The sequence below is a fragment of the Lacerta agilis genome, chromosome 14, assembly GCF_009819535.1.
Source record: "Lacerta agilis isolate rLacAgi1 chromosome 14, rLacAgi1.pri, whole genome shotgun sequence".
NCBI classification, from domain to species: domain Eukaryota; kingdom Metazoa; phylum Chordata; class Lepidosauria; order Squamata; family Lacertidae; genus Lacerta; species Lacerta agilis.
In genome coordinates this window covers 5,076,578-5,092,024 of record NC_046325.1, presented here as the reverse complement: position 1 = coordinate 5,092,024, position 15,447 = coordinate 5,076,578, and the positions used below count along the sequence as shown (strand labels likewise).

General features: G+C 45.1%; 5 protein-coding genes and 5 non-coding genes across 10 annotated transcripts; 6 read left to right on the top strand and 4 right to left on the bottom strand.

Moving 5' to 3' along the window:
• Positions 1-1,791: 1,791 nt before the first annotated feature.
• TRNAR-ACG lies at positions 1,792-1,864 on the bottom strand. Its single transcript has one exon. It is a non-coding gene; the product is annotated as a tRNA-Arg (tRNA).
• Positions 1,865-2,538: 674 nt separating this feature from the next.
• LOC117058500 (histone H2B 1/2/3/4/6-like) lies at positions 2,539-2,964 on the top strand. Its single transcript, XM_033169689.1, has one exon. It carries the CDS (start codon positions 2,554-2,556, stop codon positions 2,932-2,934), a length of 381 nt encoding a protein of 126 aa, XP_033025580.1. The 5' UTR covers positions 2,539-2,553; the 3' UTR covers positions 2,935-2,964.
• Positions 2,965-5,906: 2,942 nt separating this feature from the next.
• Positions 5,907-6,297, top strand: LOC117058502 (histone H4). The gene has a single exon (XM_033169691.1). It carries the CDS (start codon positions 5,926-5,928, stop codon positions 6,235-6,237), a length of 312 nt encoding a protein of 103 aa, XP_033025582.1. The 5' UTR covers positions 5,907-5,925; the 3' UTR covers positions 6,238-6,297.
• Positions 6,298-6,587: 290 nt separating this feature from the next.
• Positions 6,588-6,659, top strand: TRNAA-UGC. The gene has a single exon. It is a non-coding gene; the product is annotated as a tRNA-Ala (tRNA).
• A 754-nt stretch (positions 6,660-7,413) lies between these two features.
• LOC117058504 (histone H2B 1/2/3/4/6-like) lies at positions 7,414-7,833 on the top strand. Its single transcript, XM_033169693.1, has one exon. The coding sequence runs from the start codon at positions 7,423-7,425 to the stop codon at positions 7,801-7,803; it is 381 nt and encodes a 126-aa protein (XP_033025584.1). The 5' UTR covers positions 7,414-7,422; the 3' UTR covers positions 7,804-7,833.
• Positions 7,834-9,504: 1,671 nt separating this feature from the next.
• Positions 9,505-10,000, bottom strand: LOC117058498 (histone H3). Its single transcript, XM_033169687.1, has one exon. The coding sequence runs from the start codon at positions 9,941-9,943 to the stop codon at positions 9,533-9,535; it is 411 nt and encodes a 136-aa protein (XP_033025578.1). The 5' UTR covers positions 9,944-10,000; the 3' UTR covers positions 9,505-9,532.
• A 597-nt stretch (positions 10,001-10,597) lies between these two features.
• On the top strand, positions 10,598-10,679 carry TRNAL-AAG. The gene has a single exon. It is a non-coding gene; the product is annotated as a tRNA-Leu (tRNA).
• Positions 10,680-10,977: 298 nt separating this feature from the next.
• Positions 10,978-11,049, bottom strand: TRNAD-GUC. Its single transcript has one exon. It is a non-coding gene; the product is annotated as a tRNA-Asp (tRNA).
• A 3,059-nt stretch (positions 11,050-14,108) lies between these two features.
• On the top strand, positions 14,109-15,009 carry LOC117058496 (histone H1.2-like). The gene has a single exon (XM_033169684.1). The coding sequence runs from the start codon at positions 14,125-14,127 to the stop codon at positions 14,812-14,814; it is 690 nt and encodes a 229-aa protein (XP_033025575.1). The 5' UTR covers positions 14,109-14,124; the 3' UTR covers positions 14,815-15,009.
• Positions 15,010-15,269: 260 nt separating this feature from the next.
• Positions 15,270-15,351, bottom strand: TRNAS-GCU. Its single transcript has one exon. It is a non-coding gene; the product is annotated as a tRNA-Ser (tRNA).
• Positions 15,352-15,447: the final 96 nt, after the last annotated feature.

Sequence of the window (15,447 nt, the reverse complement as noted above, 5' to 3'; positions counted from 1 at the left end):
TTCTGTCAAGGTCATGCTGACTATAATAATAAGGCTGGAAGGAGCCTGGGTTTCACTTTATCTTTCTGTCTCTCTTCCTTCTGGTGTGGAGGTGTTCTATATATAGTGTTTTAGTCTTATTATAAGTTATTGTAAGTTTAAGTTAAAGTCTGTTGTAACTGGATTTCTTATGGACGGTGCTAATCCTGAATATATTGGACTTGTGACCATTATGGTCATTTGCATTCAGTAGCAGTAAAGCTCTGATGGATGAAATATTAATTGTCTTTGGTCTACTTTTTGGGAATCCTGCAACATGTTTAAGTTTTTGCTCTGCTAACTATACGTCGGAGTTCTGCTCCGGGACGCGGGTGGTGCTATGGGTTAAACTAGTGAGCCTAGAGCTTGCCGATCAGAAGGTTGGCGGTTCGAATCCCCGCAACGGGGTGAGCTCCTGTTGCTCGGTCCCAGCTCCTGCCAACCTAGCAGTTCGAAAGCACGTCAAAGTGCAAGTAGATAAATAGGCACCGCTCCAGCGGGAAGGTGAACGGCGTTTCCATGCGCTGCTCTGGTTCGCCAGAAGCAGCTTTGTCATGCTGGCCACATGACCCGGAAGCTGTACGCCGGCTCCCTCAGCCAATAAAGTGAGATGAGTGCCGTAACCCCAGTCTTCTGCGACTGGACTTAACGGTCAGGGGTCCCTTTACCTTTACGTCGGAGTTCTGCTCTGGATCAATACTGAGCAGAATTTCGATGACATGCTCCCTGAGCTTGGTGCAGAACTCAGTCTATAGACCATAAGCTTTACTCAGCCCCATCAAGTAGTTGCTAACCACATCTGATCTAGCTGTGACAATTCACTTGTTTTTATCTGAGTTCAAACTCAGTTCAGCCTGGGTTGGCTAGAGCATGGTGCTGATAATGCCAAGGTTGCAAGTTTGATTCCCATATGGGACAGCTGCATATCCCTGCATTGCAAGGGGTTGGACTACATGATCCTCAGGATCCCCCCCCAACTCTACAATTATGTGATTTTCAAAGTAACCAGAATGCAACAATGTGGAGAGGGGCATGAAAAAGCATCAGCCCCCCCCCCCCCCGCGCAAAATCAACAGCACAGTGCATGGCTTATTGGTGTGGACACCAGCAAAACAATATCATCAAAACAAATATACAACATAAAGGCCAGGAAACTGTAATATAAAAGCAGATTAAAAACTGGATTATTAAATTATAATATAATAACAACAGTTCCTTGCCAGGGACCTAGGTGGTGGCCTGCATCAACATTCTGCCTGTCCCCAAAGCTGACCACAGGAATAAAGAGCAGAGTTCACCTTGCTCTGTTTTCACCTGTTAACCAAAGCGCTTGAGAAAATGACAAAGCAGCAGACTGCGGCTGGAGGTGAGAAAGAGGAAGGACGAGGAGGTGCAGGCTGCCAGCTCAGAAAGGGGTCATGCAAACTTTAGAAGTTGATCTGGCCAAAGTGGGCTCTCCTAGCTCAGCATCCTCTTCGCAGAGTGGGCAAGCAGATGCCCCTCGCGAGAAGCAGTAGTAGAGCAGAAACTGGAACCCCAAGGAGCAGGATGAGACATTTTGTAGGATCAAGAAGAACATCCTCCTCCGTTGCGGATGCCACAATGAAAACATCAAGCTAAGTCAGCTCCTGCTTGGAAATCGCCTTATGCAGAGTCAGACCACTGGCCCATTTAGCTCACAGACTGGCTCAAGGAGCTTCGGCCTGGAGATGCCACCGGAGATTGAACGTGGGTGTAAAACCTCCTCTTCCCCCCCAAAAGAGTTGCCCCTTCCGAGCCAGCCAGGAGTCGAACCTAGAATCTTCTGATCCGTAGTCAGACGCGTTATCCATTGCGCCACTGGCCCGTGGACGCGTGCTGCTGTGGCTGGTTCGGTTGAAGAGAGCTGGCTTAACGTACATTCTGCATCCTGATTTCCCTCGGCTGGGAGAACTAGGAGACAAAGAGGCGCAGAACGGCCTCCAAAGGTGTTTATCTTTCCCCTTTCCCAATCTATACAGGCAAATACTGTAGCGGAAGGGGCTTGATTATTTTCCTGTTCGTCATAATCAAATGCAAATCCAAAGAGCTCAGTGTCAGGTTTGTTTGCATCATGCATCTATTCCGAAAAGGAAACAAAGCAGGGATACTGGTCGGTCCTTCCATCATCCTAAACACTTATCGCGGTCAAGCGACGCCCAATGCGAATCCCATAAACCGCGAGCAAAGCTTCAAAATTCCAGCGCGGCTTGTCATTTGCCCAGTTCGTTCCTCGGATTGTAACTGGCACTTCTGATTGGATGGCGGTGGAAACTGAACCAATGAGAGCGAACTCTCGATTTAACCAATAAGAAATGTACACCCGTTGGCGCTAAAGAGAACGAGCCTTGGTTATCCAATAACAAGCAAACGCTTCCACTGCTGTTTGCATACTGCATTCCCGACCAATAGGAATTTGAGGATTTGAGGTGCTCATTTGCATAAGACTCGTATAAATACAAGTGGCGGCGAAGAGGGCTTCATTCCTCTCTCGACGGTTGCTGGAATCGTTTCGAGATGCCTGAGCCTGCGAAGTCCGTTCCGGTACCTAAGAAAGGGTCGAAGAAGGCCATCACCAAGACTCAAAAGAAGGGCGACAAGAAGCGCAAGAAGAGCAGGAAGGAGAGCTATTCCATCTATGTCTACAAGGTGCTCAAGCAGGTCCACCCGGACACGGGCATCTCCTCCAAGGCCATGAGCATCATGAACTCCTTCGTCAGTGACATCTTTGAGCGTATCGCGGCCGAGTCTTCCCGCCTGGCGCATTACAACAAGCGATCCACTATCACTTCCCGGGAGATCCAGACTGCTGTGCGCCTGCTGCTGCCCGGGGAGTTGGCCAAGCACGCCGTGTCCGAGGGCACCAAGGCTGTCACCAAGTACACCAGCTCCAAGTAAACTTGGAAAAGAACCACTCCACTTAAACCAAAAGGCTCTTTTAAGAGCCACACATTATTTTAAAAGATGAAATCACTGGACCTAATTGTCAGGGGTCCCTTTACCTTTAACTAGTTAGTTTATTTCATAGGGCTTCAAAGTTGTCCCCAGAATATCTACAATCTCCACTTTCAGAAGTAACAAAAGCATTAAGAAATTGGTTCAAATTTAAGGGGGGCTGGGGGTTTCATTGGTGTATTAAGAGCTGTTTACCAATGCAGTACAGGAAAGGGTAAGTTACTCTTTGTTCAGAGACTGAACATTGTTCTGTTGTAATAACTTGTGGTAAGGTGGCTATCACTAGCCACATGCATAAGCACAAACATTGAATAGTTGAAGATTCATTGATTAACCCATTTTCTTTTGTGCAGTTTCAGGATCTGATAATGTTAGTTTTATGTGATTATGGTGTAATGGTTAGCGCTCTGGACTCCAGATTCCAGCGTTTTGAGTTCAAATCTCAATAGAACCTACACCTTATTTTTCACCTTGAGGCACGTTGAGCAAAGGTTTACCAAATCCTATCACTTCCCCCAGCTTTATACGCCTCTCAAAAATGTTGCCTGGTCGCTTGCTCCCCCCACTATGCAGTTTGTATATTGATTCTGATTTCTGATCTGTGAGGGTAGAAACTGAATACATTTCTTTATTGCAGGGGTGGCCATCTCCCAAGAGACTGCGATCTACTCAGAGTTAAAAACTGGCAGTGATCTACCCCCTTTTTGGGGGTTCAGGTCAAAGTTGTTGAGCTTTTTTTTAGGAAGGGGGAAGGCCTATGGGGGGGTTCGGGTCAAGGTTGTTGAGTTTTTTCAGGGAGGTAAAATGTTGAACTTTTTAAGGGGGCAACAGTTGTTCAGCTTCTTTGGGGGGACCCAATGATCTACCAGTGATCTACTGCAGACGTCCAGTGATCTACCGGTAGATCACAATCTATATGTTGGACATGCCTGCTTTATTGTATTGAATCTTAATAGTAACATCTTGGTATGTAGTTGTGTTCTTTTACAACCTTTTCAATAAAAGAAATACTGGACGAAGAAAAAGCAGTTTTGAGTTTCATCCAGCCTTTTTCCAGGTGACTAGTGACTTTTTTTTAGTGAGTGACTAATCAAGGCAAGAAAGGAACATGGGTAGCGCTGTGGTCTAAACCACAGACCCTAAGGCTTGCTGATCAGAAGGTTGGCGGTTTGAATCCCCGCAATGGGGTAAGCACCCGTTGCTCAGTCTCTGCTCCTGCCAACCTACCAGTTCGAAAGCACGTCAAAGTGCAAGGTAAAGTGAGATGAGCACCGCAACCCCAGAGTTGTCCGTGACTGGACTTAACGGTCAGGGGTCCCTTTACCTTTTTAATCAAGGCAAGAATACCTGTGAAATCTGAAAAATCATGTTTTGAAGGAAACTGACCCTCCCAAAACTGATTTCCCCCCTATCTGGAGTTCGAACTACTTTTCCGCTTGGGATTCCCCCAATTCTCTCCCGCAACAGCCTCCAAATATACAGTATTATTGGTCAGTGTGTTTTGGTAACCTGAAGATAGGAATTAGAACTGCAGCTGTGACCTATTACCTAGAAGTCATTGTCCTCTTCTTTGGCGATCCCTCCCTCCTGGCCGAGTAAGATTGTCTTCCATAAACACGGTTTTAACAATGAGTCCGTAAGTGACTGTGGAGGCCAATTCTGGATCCACACATCCTTCCACAGTGGGGATAGGACATAGGTTTCTGGGATGGAGTTGATCATGCCTTCCTCTTAGCTTGTTTCTCCCTTTCCTCCTGAGTTTGACTGTCTTCAAAGCCCATGACACCTTTGGTAAAGGCTGTTCTCCAATTGGAGAGCTTGTATTTCCCCGTTGTCAGTGTTTATACTACATTTAAAAAGATTTGCTTTGAGAGAGTCTTTAAACCTCTTTTGCTGACCACCAGCATTACGCTTTCAATTTTTAAGTATGGAATAGAGCCATTGCTTTGGAATACGATAATCAGGCATCCAAACATGAGCAGTCCAACAAAATAAAAAAATTCCTTCCTGTAGCACCTTAGAGACCAACTAAGTTTGTTATTGGTATGAGCTTTCGTGTGCATGCACACTTCTTCACACGAAAGCTCATACCAATAACAAACTTAGTTGGTCTCTAAGGTGCTACTGGAAGGATTTTATTTTTATTTTTTTATTTTGTTCAGTCCAACAAAGTTGTTGAAGAATCATTACTGTACTTCGACACTGGTGATCTTTGGTTCTTCCAGTACACTGGCATTAGTTTGGCCTTCAAAACAAGGTTCTTCCTGCTTCAATTTGTAGACCTTACAGATTGAGTTTTTTTTTTTTTTAAAAAAAATAGCTCTAGAACACTTATCAGTTTTAGAATTTAAACCTTTGGCTGATTAAACAATCTGTGTTGTGGCCTTTTAAACTGTGTCTGAGGGGTTATTGTTATTTTTGCGATGTATTTTTGTATTGTAAACCGCCCTGTAATCCTGATGAAAGGTAGTATAGAAACTTAATAATATAATATCGTTTTTACCTAGGGGCGCTAAAGCTAAATGAACTCTGGTCTCTTCTCCATTCCCTTAGTTCACAGTTAAAATTGCCAGATAGATCTAAGTGAAGTGGAATGTCTCTCTCGTGCCGTGCTTTTTCCAGCCATTCATTTGTCAAAATAAATACAAATCTCCAGCAAATTCGATTTCCAAGAATCTAGGACCGGTGCTATCAGAAGCGCCGAAGTTGTAATTCATGTACGCTGACAGGACAGTTTCTCTTCACTAGGAAAACGTCATTCGGTAGGTTGAATTGTATGAAGACCCGCGGCGTATTTTTACTGGTTGAGAGGCGTGGGTAGTGCAAGCGTTGAAGTTTTCCCTCTGGTCGGATCAGATGATATAAAAGGAGAACTGCCGAAGCTTAAGCTGCATTGCTTTCTCGTCAGTCTGTTGCCGGTTGTGATTTTGCAAGATGTCTGGCCGTGGCAAAGGTGGCAAGGGCTTGGGCAAAGGGGGCGCCAAAAGGCATAGGAAGGTCCTTCGTGATAACATCCAGGGAATCACTAAGCCTGCTATTCGCCGGCTGGCTCGCCGCGGAGGAGTGAAGCGTATTTCTGGGCTGATCTACGAGGAGACTCGCGGTGTGTTAAAGGTGTTTCTGGAGAACGTGATCCGTGATGCTGTAACCTACACGGAGCATGCGAAAAGGAAGACCGTGACTGCTATGGATGTGGTGTACGCCTTGAAGCGCCAAGGTCGTACTCTGTATGGATTTGGCGGCTAAATTCCTGACTCGTATTCGCAGCACAAACGGCCCTTTTAAGGGCCACCACTTGCCCGTAAAAGAGCTGTTAAATGCACTAAAATATTTGTATTTTTTAAAAAGGCTTTCTACATTTGTACTAGTGAATTGGGAATTCTCGAGAGCTTGGCTTGACTTCGTAGAAGAGCTGACGGAAGGCTTGAAAAGAAAGGCTCCAGTAAAAAGCTTTTTCGTTCCTGTTCTTTTTTCCCAAGGTTACAAGTGCCTAATACAGCCTAGAACTATCATTGACATATTAGATACTTCCCCCCCCCCCCGGTTGCACAATAACTGCCTTTTCAATATATTTTTCTAGAGCATTTATGGCGGGCGGGGATGTAGCTCAGTGGTAGAGCGCATGCTTTGCATGTATGAGGCCCCGGGTTCGATCCCCGGCATCTCCATTAAATATTTTACTCACGAAATTTTACATTTTATTTTTCAAAAAGTAAGATTGATTTCCTGATTAGATATCTTCCTATCCTACAGAAGATACCCACTCCCTACACCTGGAGATTTCTTAATGCTTTAGGTACTTTGTGAAAAAGGGGCATAATGAGTCTGTTTTCCTCGTATGGTAATTGCCAAAACTACGCAGTAATCAAACGGTCTCCTACTGGAACTTGCAAGTCCTCGTTTTGAATGCTAAAGAGTAAAAGACAAAGCAACAGGGCTTTTTTAAAAAATTCGGCTAAGAAGTTGGCAATCATGTGAGTGCGCAGCAATTTTATTGAGAGTTCACAGTACTGTATTCCGTGTCTCAAAAGGAAATTTGGGGTTTGTGTGATTTTTAATGGGAACAGATAGTCTGAATCTAAAATTAACCCATTTTGAGCTAACGATTGCATTATCTTTTGAAAAGGATTTCCCTGAAACGTTTTGCTCCATTTGGCCTGTGGCTTCGAATCGCCTTTTTGATTGGATAACAATGCGAGCTTTTCAATCAGCGACCAATACTATATTGAGCTTCTAATACAAACTATAGGGAGCGTAGCTCTTAAACCAATAGGAAACACGTATTTTCTGCCTATCGAAACGCAGTATTTCAAACAGTCTCCTGAGCAGCCAATCAGAAAATAAGTGCTTGAAGCCCTTTATTTGCATAAAGCTGGCATAAAAGGCGTTTGTTTTTTCTCTGCGCTAAAGAAGTAGCAGCTGATTTTGAAAATGCCTGAGCCTGCGAAGTCAGTTCCGGTGCCTAAGAAAGGGTCGAAGAAGGCCATCACCAAGACCCAAAAGAAGGGCGACAAGAAGCGCAAGAAGAGCAGGAAGGAGAGCTACTCAATCTATGTCTACAAGGTGCTCAAGCAGGTCCACCCGGACACGGGCATCTCCTCCAAGGCCATGAGCATCATGAACTCCTTCGTCAACGACATCTTCGAGCGTATCGCGGCCGAGTCTTCCCGCCTGGCGCATTACAACAAGCGATCCACTATCACTTCCCGGGAGATCCAGACTGCTGTGCGCCTGCTGCTGCCCGGGGAGTTGGCCAAGCACGCCGTGTCTGAGGGCACCAAGGCCGTCACCAAGTACACCAGCTCCAAGTAAACTTGGAAAAGAACCACTCCACTTAAACCAAAAGGCTCTTTTAAGAGCCCCCCCCCCCACTTTTTCTTTAGAAGAGCTGTACTTTTCACTTAAAAAAAGCTTGCTAGATCAGTGATGGCGAACCTTTTAGAGGCAGAGTGCCAACACGGCAATTTAACCTGTACTGTATATCTCGGTGCTGTTTTACCTAAAAAAAATGTTTAGGGGTACTCTTCATTTTCACTCAAGAAAATCACAACCGGGGAAAAATAAACACACTTCAAATCGGGGGAAATAAATACAGTGAATTTCTTCTCCCATTAAATTTAAAAATTTTTTAGGGGCATGTGTTCCCCTGCGTCACCAAAGAAAAAGGCACTGGTATTACTCTGAAACAAAGTGGTGTTATGAGCCATTAAATTCGGAAAGACGTTTTTTCCCCAGAAGGTTCCACAATTTTGGCCACTAATGTACACTGGAGGGCTGTACTAAGAGCCACCCTCTCCCAATTTTTAATATGAGATAATAATGATTGTTTGAGTGCAAACAAACCCAGCCAGATGGGTGGGGTATTATTATTATTATTATTATATTTTGCTGTTTCTTTGGCTGCCCTTTGATTGCAGCCTCCATGGAATGAATTTCTTTGTTGGCTTCCGCTGGAAAGCCCAGTGAACGTGTAAACCCAGCAGCCCCTTCTTAGGTTGCCCTCTTTATGTGCTTATTGACCTGGGTGTTAAGCCCTGCTGAACTCAAGGCAGCTTACTCCTGAGCAGGAAATAGACTGGCAGGAGGCCCTGGCCAATGCCTGCTCAGCCCCTCACTTGTTCGCTAGGGCCTGCCTGGTGCCACAGGCTCTGGATGGTATGTGAGATCCCTCCTCTCCCCCTCCTTCTCTACCCCCAGCATAGAAGCTATGGCCTTGTTGGGGCAAAAGCATGTGTGCCCAGAGAGGGCTCTAAATGCCCTCTGGCACGTGTGCCATAGGTCCACCACCACTGGGCTAGATGCTTGCAACAGATTCCAGTGTTGTAAAATTAACCCAAGCATGCTTAAGGTTGGGCTTATTGGATAACCAGAAGATATATTTCAATTTGCTATTAAATCCAGAAATAAACCAATATAACCAACCATTGCACTTTCCTACCTAGTAGTAGCTGATTATTACAGTATTTTACAAACCCACAGCATTCTTTCCAGTATGCTGTTGAAATCCAAAGTTGTGAACTATATACCAGCTGTCTAAAGCATGAAACAGCTAAGCTGGGTGTTAAAACTGCAGGTTAGATCAGCTTTTTTATATTTTAGTGGCATGAAAAGGGTGTAGGACCCTTTTGATACAAGTGGAAATTTCTAAAGGGAAGCAATTATAATGGAAATAGCTGTAGAATTTCCCATAGCATGTGTATAATAGAAGTCCTTCTACTCTGTTGGTCCTATGCATAGACGCACTGAAAGTACTCAAACGAGTCTGCTCTAGGTATAACTTAGCTGGCTGGACATTCCTAAACTTATGATCGTTACTTATTTGAAGCAGCGTCTCAGGTTGAAAAGACTCATTAGCGAAGTGGCCAAAAATATTTGCATTTTTCTACATTATTATGAAGGACATACATACATCCTGTAAAGGGGATCCAAGACCGAAGGGAACACCGAAAGCAAGGAAACAAAAGCAATTTCCAGCAATTTTGAGAATATGTAGTGGCTCTTAAAAGAGCCTTTTGTTCTTTGATCGAGAGGTCCTGATGATTTAGGCCCTTTCTCCGCGGATGCGGCGAGCCAGCTGGATGTCTTTGGGCATGATGGTGACCCGCTTGGCGTGGATGGCGCACAGGTTGGTATCTTCGAAAAGGCCGACCAGATAAGCTTCGCTGGCCTCCTGCAGGGCCATCACCGCAGAGCTCTGGAAGCGCAGGTCAGTCTTGAAATCCTGGGCGATCTCCCGCACCAGACGCTGGAAAGGCAGCTTGCGGATAAGTAGCTCGGTGGACTTCTGGTAGCGACGGATCTCCCTCAAAGCGACAGTCCCAGGGCGGTAGCGGTGAGGCTTCTTCACTCCGCCGGTGGCCGGGGCGCTCTTCCGGGCGGCTTTGGTCGCCAGCTGCTTGCGAGGCGCCTTCCCGCCGGTGGACTTGCGAGCGGTCTGCTTGGTACGAGCCATTAGAAAGCTGCAAGGCGAAAAAAAGAAAAGAAACCAAACACCTTCTCTCACGGCTGACACCAACGATTTGTCGAATGCTGCCTCTGGCGGGCTATTTATACTGTACTTCTCTGTTTGGATTGGCTAACAGCATTGACCAATCACTTGCCGGATTTGAATCTCCCGCGCTTTGCAGGGATTGGTCGTGATTTGAAGCCGCAAAGTCTCCGTCCTTTTCTCTTTTTACCTTCCCTAGTTTGCCTCGCTCACAATATATTTCTTGTTTCCAGGATTCTTTTAATAAAATGAAAGGCGAGGACACAACATATGAGGACTTAATTTCATAAAGAACATACATTTCTTGGCTGTGCTCCCTCAATCTGAGTTTCATTTTCTTAGGGATTACCGGTAGCGAAGGAAAACTAAATACTTTTATTTAAATATCCCGCGAGGCGACACGATTGGACAAAAGTCGAAGTTAGCTATTGACCAATCAGAACGGAGCAAGTGGTAGCACAGCGTGAGACTTAAATTCTGCTGGAATTGTGCAGAGAATTGCAGAAAGTGCTTGTTTATATGCTTGCAACTGATTAGACAAGTAGATAGAAACAAAAGAAAAAAAGAAAATTTAGTCTTGCAAACTGAAACGAGAGAGAAAAAGAGCTCCTTTCGTAAGGTAGCGTGGCCGAGCGGTCTAAGGCGCTGGATTAAGGCTCCAGTCTCTTCGGGGGCGTGGGTTCGAATCCCACCGCTGCCAATATCTATTTTGCTGTTCTGAATGCTGACCACATGAAATATATTTTTTTTCTGCTATTGTCTGAGATCTGAAACCCGCAAGCGATTTTATGTTCAATTTCATACGACTGAGATTTTATCGTATGTTCCATATTAGTATTGTGTTCAGTGCTGATTAGTGGAGTATAGCATTCTTAATCTAACACTTTAAAATGTTAATGGGCATTAAAAATATATAGAATAACAAATAGTAATAATACCCTTACAACTTTTGTTTCTGCAAACACCATTTCCGCCCCTCCCCCGCAAAATGTCCGCCTCTCCCCGTCGGGGAATCGAACCCCGGTCTCCCGCGTGACAGGCGGGGATACTTACCACTATACTAACGAGGACTTGGCTGATTCGCAGTTTTCCAGGTTTGATGTTATCTTAATAGTATTCGTAAGGGCTGAGACCTTCCAAAAAGCAAGTGTAGCTGGTTATCATGCATGAGGAGAATGCAGCCCTTAAAAAAAAATGCAATGTTTTTCACATTTACCTGGGACGAAGGCCCATTGCACATAATGGGACTTCCTTTCGGATAAACACGCATAGGTTAGCACTGTGAAACAAGCTTAGAAAGTGATTTCTGACCTTTCCTTGATCTTTTTTTTCTAGTATATTTTTATTAAAGATTTTCTTGATTTACAAAGGTAATGCAATGTCTCGTATTTTTCCATATAACATTTTTACAAATCAGTTTTTGTTGTTGAGACATTAGGAAGAGAAGGGGGAGAGAGGTGGGTGGGATGGGGAGATAGGTGGAGTAGGGTGACGATGTTACTGTTTTACTTACGGTAATATGTGTAGGGTTTGGTGTCAGCGTTGTCTATGCAGGTTCTCAGTTGTTTGCTTGTGCTCCTTTGGTGGTGAGAGAGGTCGGGGTTGGCCTAGGGTGCGGTTGTTCATTTGTGGTTGGCTGTGGTGGTCTTTGTTTCCATGTGTGAGTGGGGTGGGTGGGTGTTTTTGGATCAGGTTAGCCAGATTGATTCGTATGCTGTTTGTGGGTTCTTGTCATCTTGTTGGGCTGTGTGTGTGATAAAGGGGAACCATACTGGGGTGAAGGTGTCCTCTTCTATTTGTCCCCGTGTCAGTTTCAGTTCATTGGTTAGTTTTTTGTAGTAAGGCTGTTTCTCATACTACTTGGTACCATTGGTCAATGCTTACTCCTGACAGGTCTTTCCAGTGTCTGGTTATGATGTTTCTGGCTGCTGAGAGTAGATGGGTTATGAGTTCTTTGTGGTGTAAGTGGGCATTATTGTCTTGGAAGATGTTTAGTAAGACCAATTCTGGGGTGGTTTCTAGCACTTGCTTGGTTATCTTGCATATTTCTCGTGTCGTTGATGTCCAGAATGGTTGGATTTTGGGGCACTCCCACCACATGCGGAAGTATGTGCCTGTGGTGTTGCATCTGGATTCCCACAACCCAACTCCGCAGATGGCAGAGAAGACTACACTCCTTTATCTTCTCACACAAAAAATCAAGAATAAGCACCAAATACCTGCACCTCCCCACCTCAGAAGGAGGATGGGGAATACCCAACATAGAAGTACTGTATATTACAAAGCCAACCAAATACGACATATAATCCCATATATACTAGAAGATGAGACAAAACAATGGATATACTTGGAGAGGGACACAGTTGAAAATATATGCACCACAGCATACCCACTCCTCCCAAACAAACTCAGAAAAATCCCCACAACACTTAACAGGTACACACAAACCATGTTCAAACCTTGGAAAACGGAAACAGGCAAACTATCCCCAACCCCATCCCCACTATTTCCCCTGGCCTACCACCCATTATTCCACCATGCAGCACAAATAAAAACCTGGCAAACCAAAGGCCTATATCGCCTAACAGACTTTTATAAAGATAACAAACCTTTGTCAACACAGGAAATACAGGACAAACTTTCCTTGATCTTTTGAAGTGATTCGTTTTCATAAGAGTTTCCATTGTACTCCGGGTATTGATGAAGGAAGAAAGATATTGTGCCACTGTATGCCACTGGGTTGATGGGTACATTCCGTTTTTGTGTGTGCTGTTTCCACGATATTGACTGTTACTGTGACATTCCATTGCATTGAATTGTTGTGGCCATTGCAGTGTGGCATTATCTGTTTCTATTAATTTCTTTAAATATTTATCAAACATTTTGTATATTCAGTTCAAGGGATCCAGAAGCAGTGTTGTTTCAATTTAAGTTTTATACATTTCACCTTTTTCAGAGAAGCAGGAACAATTTATCTTCACCTGATTTTCAGCCTCACAACAACCTTGCGAGGTAGGCAAGACCGAGAGGAAGTGACTGGCCCGAGATCACCTAACGAGTGACTTTTAGCTCATTTTATCACTGAGTAGACAATTTAACCCCAAGTCTTCCCGGGTCTGATGTAGCACCCTCACCAGTCATAGCTGTCAGCCAATGGATCCCAGAGACTACATTGCCACCATAGTTGGTGATAAAATAGGATAAAATCTCAGGGTGAAACAATATAGTTAGGTGACTCCTAACTGACAGTGAGTGCAGACTTGCGATAACCAAAGGCACACAGACACAAGTGTCTATTGTTTGTAAACTTCAGTTTGGAGTGGAGTGGGAGAAACTGTCAGTTTCCTAAGGCACAAAGCCTGCATCCTTTGTTGTTGTTGCTGCTGCTGTTGCAGACTCCCTTTATATCAGTGATATATGTATTCTCAGGAGACACTGCGGACAAACCTTCTTAATATTTATTTCAGGGAAAAGCCGATCAGTTTTTGTGCAGCAGTGGTTTAGACGCTCAATAAATTCCGGTGGAATATCTTGGAAGCTTGTTTCAAAAACAACTATACAATACCACTTTCCTGTCACTGAACTCCAGAAAACAGCACCTCATAAAAGACAAGCGCCTTAAGATGCCGGATGTGCTACTTGGCTCAATTAAATAAGCAATTGTCTTGAAATTATCCGCCGAAACACGTTCCTTTCTTGGTTACTGAAAAGGAAACCCTCCAAAGTATCCTATTAAATACTTTCCACAAGTGTCCGTCCAAAGAAACATTTGTTATTTTGACTTAAAAGCAAATGTTTACATATTTGAAGGGTTAAGAACTAGCCAGGGTCTGAGCTCCCCTCTGTTTACCAGGCTTGCCTTGCACCCCCCGAACGTGAAAACCAGATCCTTAAAATCGCACATATCCTCCTCATCGATCCCTCCCGGAACCGAAATTATCCGTGTAGCTAATTTCGATTAATTGACATTATAAGCGGACAAAGAAGCACAATGCGGCAAAGGCTCCCAGCCAGGTATTGGCGTGCATGCGCCGTCCCCGAAACGCACCAATCAGAGGGCGGCTCGTCCCCTATAAATAGCGAGCTCCGAGCCGCTGCTCGCGCTCAGATTTTGGAGTGAACAAAGAAATAGGTTCTTTGCGATAATGGCTGAAGTTGCTCCTGTTGCTGCCGCGGCCCTCAAGAGTACCGCGAGGAAGGCGGCTCCGAAGTCGCGTAAGGTTTCGGGCCCCAGCGTGACAGAGCTGTTGACAAAGGCGGTGACTGCGTCCAAGGAGCGCGGCGGCGTATCCCTGGCCGCGCTGAAGAAGTCGCTGGCGGCCGCCGGCTACGATGTGGAGAGGAACAACAGCCGCATCAAGCTGGGCTTGAAGAGCCTGGTGACCCGAGGGATCCTGCTGCAGACCAAGGGCACGGGCGCCTCGGGTTCCTTCAAGCTCAACAAGAAGCAGGCGGACAGCAAGGACAAGGCGCCCAAGAAGCCGGCGGCAGCGGCGAAGAGCAAGAAGCCCGCCGCGGCCAAGGTGAAGAAGGCAGTAGGAGGTGCTGGGGCCAAGAAAAGCGTCAAGAAAGTGGCCAAGAAACCGGCGGCAGGAGGCGCCAAGAAGGCAGCCAAGAGCCCCAAGAAGTCCAAAGTCACCAAGCCCAAGAAGACAACGAAGAGTCCTGCCAAAGCTTTGAAGCCGAAGGCTAAAGCCAAGCCGAAGGCATCCAAACCCAAACTCGCCCCTAAGAAAAGTGAATTAACATTTGTGCTGGGGGACGCCATTTTAACACAAACGGCTCTTTTAAGAGCCACCCACAATTTCTGCGAAAGACTGAATTCACTGGCCTGATGGGTTTTCTCCCCAGTTGTCGAAATTGATTAGTTTTATGGTTGCGTATGTCTAAATGAGGTATATTAAACGAATTGTGGCAACGTAACCGAGCAGTCTAAAACGCTGGATTAAGATTCCAGTCTTTAAGAGAGTGGGTTCAGATCCCACCGTCAGCTACTTATATTTGCTTCGTTATTTACATTGGTGGTCACAAAGGGGATGCGGTTTATTTTTTCTTAGCATAGTGTACTCCTGCATATATTAATTGCAATTTAATGGAAGAATATAATTTTAGGAGAAAACGGCTGGTGCGGTGCGCGGGATCAACAGCGCATTTAGAAAAATGACAGTGCTTTGGTCATCTACATGCTTTTATATTTCTGATTCATGATCGGCTAGCACTGCCGGTTTGCAACTTAGCTGTGCACTGCTATTTAAAAAAGAGACACCCTAACTGTCAACATGCCATGCACCGACGAGGATGGGATTCGAACCCACGCGTGCAGAGCACAATGGATTAGCAGTCCATCGCCTTAACCACTCGGCCACCTCGTCCCGGCTATTGCTCGTGATCTGGCTATTCTCCTGGCCTGGTTCACCTGTTCTCATAACACTGGTTGATTTGCTCCTGATAATTAACTCTCTTTCGCA

Excerpts from the sequence above, each read along its gene's own strand:
- LOC117058500 (XM_033169689.1), top strand. The coding sequence starts at position 2,554 with ATGCCTGAGCCTGCGAAGTCCGTTCCGGTACCTAAGAAAGGGTCGAAG.
- LOC117058502 (XM_033169691.1), top strand. The coding sequence starts at position 5,926 with ATGTCTGGCCGTGGCAAAGGTGGCAAGGGCTTGGGCAAAGGGGGCGCC.
- LOC117058504 (XM_033169693.1), top strand. The coding sequence starts at position 7,423 with ATGCCTGAGCCTGCGAAGTCAGTTCCGGTGCCTAAGAAAGGGTCGAAG.
- LOC117058498 (XM_033169687.1), bottom strand. The coding sequence starts at position 9,943 with ATGGCTCGTACCAAGCAGACCGCTCGCAAGTCCACCGGCGGGAAGGCG.
- LOC117058496 (XM_033169684.1), top strand. The coding sequence starts at position 14,125 with ATGGCTGAAGTTGCTCCTGTTGCTGCCGCGGCCCTCAAGAGTACCGCG.